The sequence below is a fragment of the Xyrauchen texanus genome, chromosome 34 (assembly GCF_025860055.1).
Source record: "Xyrauchen texanus isolate HMW12.3.18 chromosome 34, RBS_HiC_50CHRs, whole genome shotgun sequence".
Lineage (NCBI taxonomy): Eukaryota > Metazoa > Chordata > Actinopteri > Cypriniformes > Catostomidae > Xyrauchen > Xyrauchen texanus.
The window spans coordinates 36,295,405-36,311,492 of record NC_068309.1 but is presented as its reverse complement, the minus strand read 5'-3'; the positions used below and the strand labels follow the sequence as shown (position 1 = coordinate 36,311,492).

The window sequence follows — 16,088 nt, the reverse complement described above, 5'->3', positions numbered from 1 at the left end:
AGGAAAGTGACAAGCAAGTGAGTCAAGACATTGCAGTAATGAATATAAACACAAAGCAGACTATAGCAAAATGACAATTCCTCCTTTTAATCTACTATAATAGTCTTTTTACTGCATTGTGACATAAAAACATACACTGCCCTGATTCATGATTTATTAGTTATTTAAGTATTTATTAAGCATTTATAAAATGCAAGTTAAATGGCTTACTATTTGGCAATCATTGCATGTAAGACACTTTTTTGTGCTGTTATAACTGCATATAAATGATTTATAAAGCATTTATAAATTACATATTAGTCATTAATTAACCCCTTCACAAACTCTCTACAAAGGGAGCACTAATGTTAAGTGCTACAAAGTTTTAATACAGAGTAATCAGTCACATTAAATTACATTTATGGCTCAGGTGATTGGCTCAAAAAAGTGTTTCCAGAACTGAGTGCCCATGAGCCTCCAGGGGGCATGTGCTGAGAAATGAGAAGAATTGAAATGCCAACAGATAGCTCTCTCCAGGTATATTATGCCTCCCTGGATCCAACCATCAGATGAATTTCTACATTAGAGTCCACTTTCTGCAACCAACAATCACCTAGAGGCTGTTCTCCTTGTGTAATGGCACAATATTCCTTTATACGCTTTTACGGACTAGTAAGGCATTCCAAGAGGGCCTGAAGCTGTTATTATAGAATATTGTTGGGTGTGTCTGTTGCATGGAGCATGGGTTTTTTGATGCTCGTGTGTGCTGCTATAATTTAATCTTGGCATGTCTTCACTGCTTTTTACAATACATGCGTGTTAGTGGGAGTGACTGCAGAGGGTTTTTTTGTGTTGTGGTGAACATGTGAAGGAAAGATTTTGAGTGTGTACTCGTGTGTCAATGTCATACTTGAAACACAAGTGCCAATGCATCTTGAATGTCTATAGGGAGGAGAAGGAGAGTCATTCTGCAGTCTGAGAGCTTCATTCCACAGAAATGAGAGGTCAACACTTGTTCTCAGGTCTCAGGGTTAAAAAGAGTGTCCCCTCTCACACTGTCACACACATATCTTCAGCAGCATCATGGACCTGTTGATCCTTCTATCCATCCATCCCCATCCATGACACCAGCCATCCATCCATCCACCCACCCGCCCTTCCATACATTCATCCATCCATCCATCCACCCACCCACACATCCATCCATTTATTAGATGTCTTTAGTCCTCAGAGTGGCCTCTCTCCTTGGAGAAGTTATTCTCTAACAGGGCTCACACCTCCCTAAAAAAATGAGAAAAAGTAAATCAGCAAATATAACAACACAGACCTTATACAGCAGGTTTAATGTGCTTACACCTCAAACTGGGATTTCCGACTTGTAAAAACCATTCCATCTTCACTGTACTTGGAAACTCAAAATTTAATTAAAGTTCCAACTTTTCTAATTTGTTACACTATTGTGACAAGTAAAAATAAAATTGACAGGGGCTTCAATAATTAAAGGTGATGCATTTTATTAAATTTTTTTTGTGTTACAATTTCCCCCTTCACTCCCAGTGTAATATGCAAAGACAACTGTAAGTAAACCATTTGTAGGTAAATTCCCATGGAAAGTGTAACACTGTGGCTCTGTGGCACTTTCAAAATATTGCTCTGTTGGATTGCGCATCCAGACCAGCCTGACACAGCAACATTAGTCGTTAGATGTGTCCCTCCAAGTTACGGATTTAATTTATGAAAAAAATGTGGAATATCGCAAAAACAGTTTGTGAATAAAGAAGCATTTCTATCCCATGTGTTTAAGAAAACGAAAAGAAAATTCTGGGGAAATTTGTGCAAAACAGAAATGGACATGGAAGTTGAAGCAACTGTAGCTCTTTTATTAAATGTAATAAATTACTTGCATTTTTTACCCTTTTGATGTGCATCTACATTCCTATATAAATGATATTAGAATTTATTAAATAAATGTGTTTTCATCGCACATTTTGTGCATTTTGGAGATTTTATTCGCATCTTGATATTTCCATCCAGTCTTTTTTAACCCTTTTGCATGTAAGATCAAACCGGTGTGATTACACTAGGCTGGGCTCGGAGGAGTATGATCAAACTGGTGTGATGTGCATTTGTGTTGCTGTTTATCAGTAAAGAGGGACTGAAGCGGTTGTCATAATGAACCAGTTGATCAAATACTCTTTTCAACATCACAATATTTTTATTTTAAGTTTAAAGGCATTACCGTCTGAGCGCACTGTTTTGATGCAGATGTGCGCCCATGTTTTTTTTATGTCAAACAGAGAATATGCAAACCAGTCAGTCCACTCAAGCCTTCTTCCATTCCGTCCATCAGTCAGTCATTCTAACCATTTCCAGTGCTGGAAAAGTGGAAGGGATAGGTTTCTAGAACCTTCTATGCTTAAATTACGAACTCACAATCCCATGCTGCATTGCAATGTGAACAATATTGTGCTGCATATAGCCGGCAAGCACATTTGCATCTTATGTATAATAAAAAAACATTCTAAGCGTGTAAAAACCACATAGATCTTCAGTGCATCTGCTGTGAAGTGTACAGAAACATTTGTTTTAATTACAGCTCGCATTAAAGAACTCATGCTGGGGGATCCGTCAGAATAGGAGGAACTCGCGTGCGAAAAGGTTATCCCCGATATCCCAAACTTTACTTAAAAGAATACATGGATGGAAACCCAACTAAAGACTCAAACAATGGAGTGAATCTGGCGAAAGACTGTTTTTATTAAGCCTAGCATTTAATTTTGTATTCCATAAAATAAAATGGGTTTTGCTAGTTTTAAAGGTGAATTACACAATTCACAGTAGATACAACTGCACATACAGTATTGCTGTTTTATATTATTTTTTATTAAAGTGCAAATGTCATATCTCACACTTTCTTTAGTATTTTGCAAGAACACATAGAGGTGAATTAATGTGTTTAAATATTTGACTGTGATCAACAACATCTTTGGCTGCACATGGATTCATTTTTCCGTTATAAGTGTTGCCATGGAAACAAATAACTTCTGAGTCTGAGGACGTAAATAGCTCAGAGTAGAATCTTTGAGTCACTACATTTTTTTTTTCACATTTATGTTGCATATATATATGAAGCTAATGGCTAACAAACATGGCTCACACATCACAGACTCATATAATCATCACACATGGCACGCAAAGAAAGTTTAAAGGGATAGTTCATCCAAAAATGAATATATTGTTATCATGTACACAACCTAATGTCTTTCCAATACCAATAATATTGTGTTCCATGAAACAAAAAAGGAAATGTTTGGCTGAATGTTAGCGTCAGTCACCATTCACTTTCTTTGCATCTTTTTTTAAATGGAAAGCTAACGGTGATGGACTCTACGAGTCCCTAATAATATGCAAAACATCTACTTATGTGTTCTACAGAATCAAGTAAGTCCTATGGGTTTGGAATGATGTAATGACCATTCCTTTAACACTGATGAGGTTTGAACAGTTTACAACCTGGTTTTCAACGTCTTTTCATCCAATTTACCTTTCAAAGTCATGCTTGACATGCCTTGAAAATGGCCGTGTTGATGATATTATCAAATCTATCGGAATGTCAACTTTTATTCTGCTCACAACATTGATTTTGCATAACACTGTCAGGAAATCGTCGTCAAAGCAACAACAGTCTATACTTTTTCATCCCTGAGAAGGTTTCTCATTTATACTGGGAATAAAACTCACCTATAGATCTGCTTATATGAGTTGACAGGTTTTGGATGCATTCTTCATGTCCGCTGTAGCACATAAGATTAGATGGCCTTTCATACCAATGAAGACCGTATTTGTAGTTTAAAGGAATAGTTCACCCTCATGTTGTTCCAGACGTGTATGCTGATACGTTTTTACAGTAGAACAATAAATACATTTTGGAAGAATTTGAATGTAGCTCTTTTCCATACAACAACCAAATACGTGATGAACACAGCTCTCAAGCTCCAAAAAGGATCAAATGCCCCATAAACTACTTTTTTTACATGTAACTATATAAACGCCTCCTCTCCTGGAGATAAAATATGATTTAGTTCCTATATCAATTTAGTAGTACTGTCCTAAGGGAGAGAATGTTGTCTTAGATGACCTATAATAAAAAGTGCTGAGAAAGATGATGAATTGCTTAGCTTTAGACACTAGATGTCTATGGAAAGGAAAATGTCTCCATGAGAAACCTGTTCTTAAAAGCATATGTCTGGAAAGAATTGCTTATTCCATCCATACTAACTAATCCATACTAGTGTGTTTACAATGGGAACGTGAATGTAGCATATATTTAAAACTATGTGCAAGAATTTCAAAGCATATATTCAGTTTTTCACAAATATGTTGCTGGGACATTTTAGTCTTTGTTCACGTCTTATGGCTGTTTCACAAGTGCAGGTTTCATTTGGGTTTCTTCTAGATTTTAAAAGCCAAAATTAAATGGTTGCAGCTCATGACCTCTTGATAGAGGAATAACCCCCTACTTTTGAGAACATACTTGAACAAAACCACTAAACGTTTCTTTGTGGCACCAACTGATCCAAGACCCTTTTTTTTGCTTTTCATTTATATCAACCCTTATAAATGAAAGGGTTAATGTTAATATAATTAAATGAACTGGTCACACTAAATATTAGGTGGCCATTACTACTATGCACTAACATTAAATACATACAAGACAATGTATTTACTGTATAACTACATGTTGTTCTGCAGAATATCCACTTTTGCTGCTACTGAGGTTGAGGTACTGGTAGGTTTAGGAATAAGGTTTGGGTTAGGATAAGGGGTTAGAGTTAGGTATTGGGATAAGGATTGGTTTAGAATAAGGGGTTAGTGTTAGGTTTTGGGTTGGGTTAGGATAAGGAGTTAGGGTTAGGTTTTGGTGTAAGGTTTGGGTTAGGATAAGGAGTTAGAGTTAGGTTTTGGGTTACAGGTTGGGTTAGGATAAGGGGTTAGAGTTAGGGTTTTGGGGTAAGGGTTGGGTTAGGATAAGGGGTTAGAGTTAGGTTTTGGGGTAAAGTTTGGGTTAGGATAAGGGGTAAGAGTTAGGGTTTGGGTTAGGATAAGGAGTTAGAGTTAGGTTTTGGGGTAAGGGTAGGGTTAGGATAAGGGGATAGAGTTAGGTTTTGGAGTAAGGGTAGGGTTAGGATAAGGGGATAGAGTTAGGTTTTGGTGTAAGGTTTGGGTTAGGATAAGGGGTTAGAGTTAGGGTTTTGGTGTAAGGTTTGGGTTAGGATAAGGAGTTAGAGTTAGGTTTTGGGGTAAGGGTTGGGTTAGTATAAGGGGCTAGAGTTAGGTTTTGGTGTAAGGTTTGGGTTAGGATAAGGGGCTAGAGTTAGGTTTTGGGGTAAGGTTTGGGTTAGGATAAGGGGCTAGAGTTAGGTTTTGGGGTAAGGTTTGGGTTAGGATAAGGAGTTAGGGTTAGAGTTAGGTTTTGGGGTAAGGTTTGGGTAGGATAAGGAGTTAGGGTTAGGTTATGAGGTAAGGTTTGGTTAGGATAAGGAGTTATGGTTAGGTTATGAGGTAAGATTTGGGTAGGATAAGGAGTTAGAGTTAGGTTTTGGGTTACGGGTTGGGTTAGGATAAGGAGTTAGGGTTAGGTTTTGGTGTAAGGTTTGGGTTAGGATAAGGAGTTAGAGTTAGGTTTTGGGGTAAGGGTTGGGTTAGTATAAGGGGCTAGAGTTAGGTTTTGGGATAAGGTTTGGGTAGGATAAGGAGTTAGAGTTAGGTTTTGGGGTAAGGTTTGGGTTAGGATAAGGAGTTAGGGTTAGAGTTAGGTTTTGGGGTAAGGTTTGGGTAGGATAAGGAGTTAGGGTTAGGTTATGAGGTAAGGTTTGGGTAGGATAAGGAGTTAGGGTTAGGTTATGAGGTAAGATTTGGGTAGGATAAGGAGTTAGAGTTAGGTTTTGGGTTACAGGTTGGGTTAGGATAAGGGGTTAGAGTTAGGGTTTTGGGGTAAGGGTTGGGTTAGGTTAGGATAAGGGGTTAGAGTTAGGTTTTGGGGTAAAGTTTGGGTTAGGATAAGGGGAAAGAGTTAGGGTTTGGGTTAAGGTTTGGGTTAGGATAAGGAGTTAGAGTTAGGTTTTGGGGTAAGGGTAGGGTTAGGATAAGGGGATAGAGTTAGGTTTTGGAGTAAGGGTAGGGTTAGGATAAGGGGATAGAGTTAGGTTTTGGTGTAAGGTTTGGGTTAGGATAAGGGGTAAGAGTTAGGGTTTTGGTGTAAAGTTTGGGTTAGGATAAGGAGTTAGAGTTAGGTATTGGGGTAAGGGTTGGGTTAGTATAAGGGGCTAGAGTTAGGTTTTGGTGTAAGGTTTGGGTTAGGATAAGGGGCTAGAGTTAGGTTTTGGGGTAAGGTTTGGGTTAGGATAAGGGGCTAGAGTTAGGTTTTGGGGTACGGTTTGGTTTAGGATAAGGAGTTAGAGTTAGGTTTTGGAGTAAGGGTTGGGTTAGTATAAGGGGCTAGAGTTAGGTTTTGGTGTAAGGTTTGGGTTAGGATAAGTGGCTAGAGTTAGGTTTTGGGGTAAGGTTTGGGTTAGGATAAGGGGCTAGAGTTAGGTTTTGGGTTACAGGTTGGGTTAGGATAAGGGGTTAGAGTTAGGGTTTTGGGGTAAGGGTTGGGTTGGGTTAGGTTAGGATAAGGGGTTAGAGTTAGGTTTTGGGGTAAAGTTTGGGTTAGGATAAGGAGTTAGAGTTAGGTTTTGGGTTACAGGTTGGGTCAGGATAAGGAGTTAGAGTTAGGTTTTGGGGTAAGGTTTGGGTAGGATAAGGAGTTAGAGTTAGGTTTTGGGGTAAGGTTTGGGTTAGGATAAGGAGTTAGGGTTAGAGTTAGGTTTTGGTGTAAGGTTTGGGTATGATAAGGAGTTAGGGTTAGGTTATGAGGTAAGGTTTGGGTAGGACAAGGAGTTAGGGTTAGGTTATGAGGTAAGATTTGGGTAGGATAAGGAGTTAGAGTTAGGTTTTGGGGTAAGGGTAGGGTTAGGATAAGGGGATAGAGTTAGGTTTTGGAGTAAGGGTAGGGTTAGGTTTTGGTGTAAGGTTTGGGTTAGGATAAGGGGTAAGAGTTAGGTTTTGAGGTAAGGGTTGGGTTAGTATAAGGGGCTAGAGTTAGGTTTTGGTGTAAGGTTTGGGTTAGGATAAGTGGCTAGAGTTAAGTTTTGGGGTAAGGTTTGGGTTAGGATAAGGGGCTAGAGTTAGGTTTTGGGGTAAGGTTTGATTTAGGATAAGGAGTTAGGGTTAGGTTTTGGTGTAAGGTTTGGGTTAGAATAAGGGGCTAGAGTTAGGTTTTGGAGTAAGGTTTGGGTTAGGATAAGGAGTTAGGGTTAGGTTATGAAGTAAGGGTTGGGTAGGATAAGGAGTTAGGGTTAGGTTATGAGGTAAGATTTGGGTAGGATAAGGAGTTAGAGTTAGGTTTTGGGTTACAGGTTGGGTTAGGATAAGGCGTTAGAGTTAGGGTTTTGGGGTAAGGTTGGGTTGGGTTAGGTTAGGATAAGGGGTTAGAGTTAGGTTTTGGGGTAAAGTTTGGGTTAGGATAAGGGGTAAGAGTTAGGGTTTGGGTTAAGGTTTGGGTTAGGATAAGGAGTTAGAGTTAGGTTTTGGGGTAAGGGTAGGGTTAGGATAAGGGGATAGAGTTAGGTTTTGGAGTAAGGGTAGGGTTAGGATAAGGGGATAGAGTTAGGTTTTGGTGTAAGGTTTGGGTTAGGATAAGGGGTAAGAGTTAGGGTTTTGGTGTAAGGTTTGGGTTAGGATAAGGAGTTAGAGTTAGGTTTTGAGGTAAGGGTTGGGTTAGTATAAGGGGCTAGAGTTAGGTTTTGGGGTAAGGTTTGGGTTAGGATAAGGGGCTAGAGTTAGGTTTTGGGGTAAGGTTTGGTTTAGGATAAGGAGTTAGAGTTAGGTTTTGGGGTAAGTGTTGGGTTAGTATAAGGGGCTAGAGTTAGGTTTTGGTGTAAGGTTTGGGTTAGGATAAGTGGCTAGATTTAGGTTTTGGTGTAAGGTTTGGGTTAGGATAAGTGGCTAGAGTTAGGTTTTGGGGTAAGGTTTGGGTTAGGATAAGGGTCTAGAGTTAGGTTTTGGGGTAAGGTTTGGTTTAGGATAAGGAGTTAGAGTTAGGTTTTGGTGTAAGGTTTGGGTTAGAAAATGGGGCTAGAGTTAGGTTTTGGGGTAAGGTTTGGGTTAGGATAAGGAGTTAGAGTTAGGTTTTGGTGTAAGGTTTGGGTTAGAAAATGGGGCTAGAGTTAGGTTTTGGGGTAAGGTTTGGGTTAGGATAAGGAGTTAGAGTTAGGTTTTGGTGTAAGGTTTGGGTTAGAATAAGGGGCTAGAGTTACGTTTTGGGGTAAGGTTTGGGTTAGGATAAGGGGCTAGAGTTAGGTTTTGGGGTAAGGTTTGGTTTAGGATAAGGAGTTAGAGTTAGGTTTTGGTGTAAGGTTTGGGTTAGAATAAGGGGCTAGAGTTAGGTTTTGGGGTAAGGTTTGGGTTAGAATAAGGGGCTAGAGTTAAGTTTTGGGGTAAGATTTGGGTTAGGATAAGGGGCTAGAGTTAGGTTTTGGGGTAAGTTTTGGGTTAGGATAAGGGGTTATAATTAGGTTTTGGGGTAAGTTTTGGGTTAGGATAAGGGGTTATAATTAGGTTTTGGGGTAAGTGTTGGGTTAAGGGAAAAGTTAACAGTGTGACTAGAAATATAATTAAATGTAAGTACTTTAAATATAATTACAATGCAACAACATGTATGTACATAATACGTATATGGAATCAAATGGTTAAGTACATAATAGTTAAGGCCACCTAAATATATAGTGTTAACATACTATGGTTAACATGTTTATTGCCTTTACAGTATATCTGAATAATGCATGAATAAGAGCATATGAATACAAGGCACTAACATTTCAACAATCAATACAAAATTGCACAATATCAAACAGTGCAACACAAAAGTCTACTTTTTAAGGGAATTACATACTGAGAAGTGGAACATGTAACTTTTGAATGTACCGTATTTCATAATTGAAAATCAAGGTACCTTGTAGCGATCAGTCACTGCATTTAAGGAACATGAATGCGACTGGCTTAACTGGTTATCTTTATGAAGGCATAAAAGGAATCGAACGTCTTCAAAATTATTATTTATTTTACACATCATACAAAGAGTACAGTAGGCGAACAATCAAGGAGATAACAATATTCCCATCATTCTCCATCATGTCCCCTCCAATTATCCTCTTTGAAACGCAGAGACTGGCTAAGGGGTTCCTATTTTCAAAATCCTTTAGAAGAATGGTTGCAGTTGTGTACAGAGGATCCTGGGACAACAAACAGATATTTATTCTAAATACAGTCTGCAATTTTAACAGGTTTGGGAGAGGCTATAATGATACAAAATGCCCTAAAATGTAACAATATATTAGTAGTAGTATGTTGACAAACACATTTCTCTCCATGTCAGTCTCACACAAATTCAAAGTCAGCTTCAAAATTGTAGTGTAATTGTAGTGTAGTGTAATTGTAGTAAGCAATGTGCTTAAGTGCAGCATTTGGAACCTTTTCCACAAGGTGAGGAGGAAGTTTCCACTGATTTGTGGTGGCCCATTTGTCAGTGTCAATGAGACAGGCGCTGTTCATTTCCTCTAGAAGATGATAAAAAATTATCATGAGAAAGGTGGAGATACAGATTACAGAAGCACTGTCATTATAACTCAGTGGTTAGGAATGTTAATTGTACAATCATAATATGGATGATTCATAGAAAGGTCAGAATTTTTACACTCAGGAAAAATACCTTCTTGTTTAATCATGAACTTAGTCTTGTGGAGCACAAAACCATGACAATAAACATCTTAAACCTTGAAAAATAAAAGTGTGTCTTTTAAAAACCAAGATCACTAACAAAAACTGTGACAATGTAACTGAAATAACGTCTACTTTATTGTATGCTGGCAATGATGTGCTTATCTTCACCATCATCAACGTTTTCTGAAACATTTCAGAAATACAAGAATATCTTCATTTGTTTATTCAGTTATTAAATCTTGAAGCTAATCTATAAACACTAGAAAGTGTGTTGAAGATAGTGGTAACTAAATTTGGCACTTATCCTGTTTACATGCTGTGCAAATTTGCATATTTAATAATTTTTTGAAAGCTTGTTTACAGCCAGCACTGGAAGTAGAGTAGCTCTCTTTCATCCTGGTAACTTAAGGCATCCTGGGGAAAAAAACGCAAACTAATAATAAAAGAGCTAAACATATAAACATTCTTAAAGCATCATTATTTACTTGTCGAGCAAACTGCTGTAAGATATTAGAACGTGTTTTAAGAGGAATCTAACAAAAGTAGTGAACTTTAGACTTAAAACAAGAAGAACAAACACATCTTGTTTACCCTTTGAATTAACTTTTATTTTCGTACCCCACTGGCAAACAGTTTTTTTCCTTGTTTTAAGCATAAATCTCACCAAATTGGGTTCGATTTCTCTCAAAACAAGACTGTGGCATGGTGGGCGTGGTCATGTATTGGTCTGCGGTAGAGAGAGAGAGCGATAAGCCTCGTCACCTGGTTCACAATTATCCCTAACACCTGTCTCTCGTTATAGTGATGCGAAGCGAGACCAAAAAGGGACTCCAGAGCATCAGTGAGGAGAGAGAGTGACCTGAAGGCTCAACAAGCTCGCTCCGAGAGAGTTTTTTATTTGGAGTGCTTTGATTTATTTAAAGACGTTTTCTTTGGTTGTCGACGATTATCGTTGAGTGTGTTAAAAAATGAGAATAAAAAGACTGACCTTGAACCTGCTTCGTTGTCTCCTGACTCCTACATTGCCCACGAACTAAGGTCTCATTACAGAGGTGCCGAGAACCCGGCTTTGGAGGAGAATGCTGCAATGGAGTCTTCACCGCTGGGCGAAGTCTTCAAGACCCTCACCAGCATCCAGGCACAAGCGGAGGACCGGCAGGTGCTCCAGAGCCTGATCGCCAGGGAGATGGCTGGCGCTGCGACCTCCTCGGAGCCCGTCCCACCGGTGACCCTCGTGAAAATGGTGCAAAACGATGATCCGGAGGCCTTTCTCGATCTCTTTGAAAAAAACGCGGTTTGGAGGTGGCCTCCCGATCAGTGGGTGGAACAACAACTCCCCGCCGCCAGCCTCCTGGATTAAAATCACCTGAAGAAGACCATCCAGCAACGGGTCGGTCGGACCCCTTCGGGAAGGACGGCCGCCCGTTTGCTTTTGTGCAGCAGCTACATGACACTTGCCGGAAATGGCTGCTGGTGGGGGGAACTTGCGACATCATGGAAGTGGTCGATCTGGTGGTACTGGAGCATTTCATCTCCCAACTTCTCTGAGGCATGTCCGAGTGGGTCCAGTGCCACCACCCGGCATGTTGGATGGAGCCGTCCAGCTGGCAGAGGACTACATGGCGGCGTTCCCAGGAGGCGGCGAAGCAGTCTTTTCTCTCTCTTCTCTCTCTCTCTCTCTTCTCTCTCTCCACCCACTTTGCCTTATGTTCCATCCCCTTTCCCCAGTTCCCCTCACTCCGACAACCAAAGACAACGTCTTTAAATAAATCGAAGCACTCCAAATAAAAAACTCTCTCGGAGCATGCTTGTTGAGCCTTCAGGTCACTCTCGCTTCCATTTTTGGACTCCCTCCACATCACTATGATGAGAGACAGGTGTTAGGGATGATTGTGAACCAGGTGACGATGCTTATGGCTCTCTCTCCCCTGCAGACCGACACATGACCATGCCCCCCATGCCACAAAGACTTAAAATCTTATGCCAGTTTAAGAATGTTTATATAGTTTTACTGGAAAACAAGACAAAAATACTACTCTTGAAAGTCTTTTTTTGAAGTGTTGATGTATAACAGTTAGCAAAAAAGGTAGACTTGCCTTGTTATCTGGCTGAGGTGGTTTATAAGGCTTGAATAAATGAGTTTTTACATTCGACTTTTTAGTAGGAGACTTCAGCTGTGGGTGCTAACTCATCAGAAATGAAGGATACCTTTCAGCGGTACAGGAGTGTTCTTTGACATTACATGTTTAGCTCCGGCTGAAAACAACAAAACGCATTCTTGAATATATATGTCATCATATGTTAAACTGGTGTATTTCTAATACACGTCTATTATAAAATGACATTACCTGTTGCCTAGTAAATCTGAATAAAAACAATTTCAGTTGTTTCAGCACAGACAAAATGATCTGTGATCTGTTCTTTGAATTTGTGGGAACTGACATTCACTCATGTTTAGAGTCATTTTAATAGTGTTGAGCCAATCAGGATTAGCATAAATCACAATGTTGCCTATTATTTTGCTTACATTACAGTCGATGTGACCAAACTGAGTGCTGAGACAAAGACAGGGAAACATTTTTTGTCAGTTTAAATTAGTAGATCAGGGGTTTTAAAACTCTAGTTTCATTCTGCCAGACAATGTAAAGCAAATAGTTAAGAATACTAACAAGTGTCTACTTGACTCTAGCAGGCCATCTTCTCTTCACGTTGCTCTTCAAAAGTTGTGATTCACCTCCTTTCACTTTAAGAAACAATGCAGACAAAGGGCAAGACCTTCCTCCATTTGTCTTCACTTGTCTTTTCCTTAGAATTGTTAAGCAACTTACACAAAAGTATACTTACATTACAAAAACAAACAGTCCAATCCAGTGACACATGTATTTCTGCTTAAAATAAAAGACAGTATTAAGTATATTTCAGTAAATTTGATCATTCTCTTAAAGGTAATTATTATCATAAAATATAATCATTAATCATTGTTGGTGCAGCTATCTTTATGAGGACTCTCCATAGACATAATGATTTTTATACTGTATGAACCCCCCACCCTAACCTTACCCCTAATCCTACCCCTCACAAAAAACATTCTGCATTTTTCAATAAATATTGTTTAGTATGTTTTTTTTAAGCGGTTTTGATTATGGGGACACTAGAAATGTCCTTATAAACCACATTTATAGCATAATACCCTTGTAATTACCAGTTTGTAACTGAAATTATCCTTGTAAACCTCATAAACACACACACACACACACACACACACACACACACATATACACACTAACACACTATGACACACACACACACACACACACACACACACACAAACATACACACACACACACACACACACACACACACATACACACTAACACACTATGACACACACACACACATATACACACACACACACACACAGAAACACACTCTGACACACACACACACACACATACATATATACACACAAAAACAAACACACACACACATACACATACACAAACACACTCTCTCACACACACACACACACTCTCTCTCACACCCACACACACACACACATATATACACACACAAACACACACACACACACACACATAAACACACACACAAACACACACACTTGAGAATCACGGAACGAGCTGTTAAAATTTTAAGTTTGAAACCTCTATTGGTATTTCTGGTTTGTTTTGTTCACCTTACAAAGCTAAATCAAAACCTTCTGATACTAAAACAATCAGTACTGACACTGAACTCTGAACTCTGAACTCTACTTACCATCAAATCAAAGACTTCCTCTGCAAATGGCGCCTCCTCAGTTCCATCATGTTCTGTGCATGCGTATGATAAATGACGATGCAAGTGTGACCAACTGGAAATTTATCTAAAAAGTCTTTGAATATAATTGATAATAAAAAAATGCACTTTATAACATTTGATTGATATACAGTAATACCTTTTACTATTTGAAATCGCCTAGTTATGTGTGGGGTTTTTTTTGTTTTGTTTTGGAGCCTTACTGACTAATTGCAAAATGATAATAATAATTTTAAAAAAAAATTCTCGATTGCTTAAACACTATAACCAGGCTTTTGAACTAAAATTTCAAAACCATAACTCCATTTATCAAAAAGCACAACCATTTCCCTAAACTGTAAACACTATTCCCCTGTTTTGACACATGAGTCAGATTTGTTGAACAGTCACTGGAAAACTGTACACACAAATCCCTTCATTTCTCATTGCCTACATATGTGGTCATTTAGAAAGCACGAGCGTTCAATATTGTTCACTCAAGTCAGCACAGCTTGAGCACAATTAACACACAATTACCCAGGTGGAAACTCTAAGAGTCAAAATTGATCACACACCAATCTGAACCTTCAATAGCTAGATACAAGGGCCAGAGTCAGTTCATTCAGTTTTGGGACAATGGATCCAGAGAGATGTGAAGGAAGAGGTCACACCTGAGAGGAGGAGGAGGTAGAGGAGGAGGAGGTGGAGGAGCAGTAGAGAGTGGAGGAAGAGGTGAAGGAAGTAGAGGAGGAGGTGGAGGAGCAGTAGAGAGTGGAGGAAGAATAGGAGGAGGAGGAGGAGGTGGAGGAGGAGTAGGGAGAGGAAGAAGAGGAGGAGGATGACGACAAGGAAGGCAAGGAGACAAGCAGTCTCGGATTAATTTCTTGCCACTCTAGTTGACCATGTCCTTGTCCATGTTATGACTATGAGAGAGGCTGGGCAATGAGCCAAACTTGAGTTGCTTCACCGTCGCCTCGCTCATAATAACCTTCAGGGAGGAAAACAGGTAGGTGTACTTCAGACAGCTCTCTACTATAAATGCCAAGACATTTCAGTTGATGTGTGCCAGGGGTGGATCGGGCATGCACGCTGCCTGACTAGGGCCGATATAACCTGTGTTGATGAGATTCTCTGGCCTCTTACAGACCAAAGACGGGTTGTTGTTTGGTGTGTTGTACTGTACTGTACATTAAGGAATAAAACATGTGCATCTGTTGTGTCTTTAGTTGTGTTGAAAAGGTTTTTGAGGGCGAGAACCACAAGCAACATAACTTATTACTGGTTTTTGTATTGTTTTGAATATATTTCACCAGTGTGTAAGACTATGTATTGTATGTGTGTGTGTGTGTTTGTTTGTTTGAGGGCTTGTGTGTCATGTCTGAGGGCAAAGTTTGGGTTTTCAGCAAGATTTAATGGTTTTTGAGTGGAGAGCTTCATTTTGACCTGAAAATAAGAAGTTTGGGGAATTGGGCGAGAAGTTATGGATTTGTGTTTAGAGTTTTGAGAAAAGGAGGCTTCATTTCAGGAGTTTAAGCAATCGAGAAAAACTGTAATTATCATGAATCATTTATATTTCACTTCAGCTTTACACGCTGTTTTCTATAAAGTGAAAGCGCATATTAACCATAGACATAAGTCATTATAAATGTATATAAATAAATATCCTATATATTATCCAATAAATAAACTAAATAAATGGTCAATCAGAAAAAAAATTGTTTAACCAGCAAAAAATAAAATAATAAATTAATTAATAAATAAATAAATAGTAGGCTACTTCATCGCAGTGCATTGAAATTGTGTTCATTTATTCAACAGAAAAACAAACAATTATGTTAAAAATTGAGATTACAAATCAAGGGCATGTTTTTGTTTTTTAATGTAGTAATGTTTAAATAATTAACTTCTGAATAATGTTGATAACATTTTGAGAATGTTCACCAAAGTTCATTTGTACCTGTTTCAAGACATTCACTTGAGATTACTTAGTGCAAACAAACTTTTTATGGTCTAAAAAGAATGTTTTGGCACTACAAAGAACCTTTTGTGGAATGGAAATGTTCCACAGATGGTACAAGTCCTTATGGAACCTGACAAAGAACCCTTGAAGAACCTTTATTTTTAAGACTGTAGTTGAACATGATAAGCACGTGCTTTGATTATGAAGGAAACTGCTTCTTTGCTTTAATGCACGCTGTTGAGTTCGCCTTTTATGACATGCCAAAGACCTTTTAGACAACTATATATAATAAAGTGTACACTCCTGGGCAAAAAAAAAAAATACATCAATAAGCCCAAAAAGGGCAAAACATTTAAATTAGTAAGACTCCTGGTGCACTTCTGTGCCACCATTTTTGTTTCTATAAGATTAGTCATTAGTTCAAAGGCCTGATAACAAGCTCATAAATGGAACCAGGAGTGATAGAGCAAGGACAGATCTACAATATGCAGTATTGTCAAAACCCAATGTAAAGGAGTGAGAAAATTGCACCAAA

At 38.8% G+C, this 16,088-nt stretch overlaps 1 protein-coding gene across 1 annotated transcript in view; it reads right to left on the bottom strand.

Annotated features, from left to right (window-relative positions):
• Nucleotides 1–1,134: 1,134 nt before the first annotated feature.
• Nucleotides 1,135–16,088, bottom strand: part of gabra6b (gamma-aminobutyric acid type A receptor subunit alpha6b) — a 60,855-nt gene continuing 45,901 nt past the window's right edge. The window contains exon 10 of the mRNA XM_052103849.1: nucleotides 1,135–1,260. Coding sequence (XP_051959809.1) covers nucleotides 1,251–1,260 — 10 coding nt within the window. The 3' untranslated portion in view covers nucleotides 1,135–1,250. The remainder of the gene's footprint in view (nucleotides 1,261–16,088) is intronic.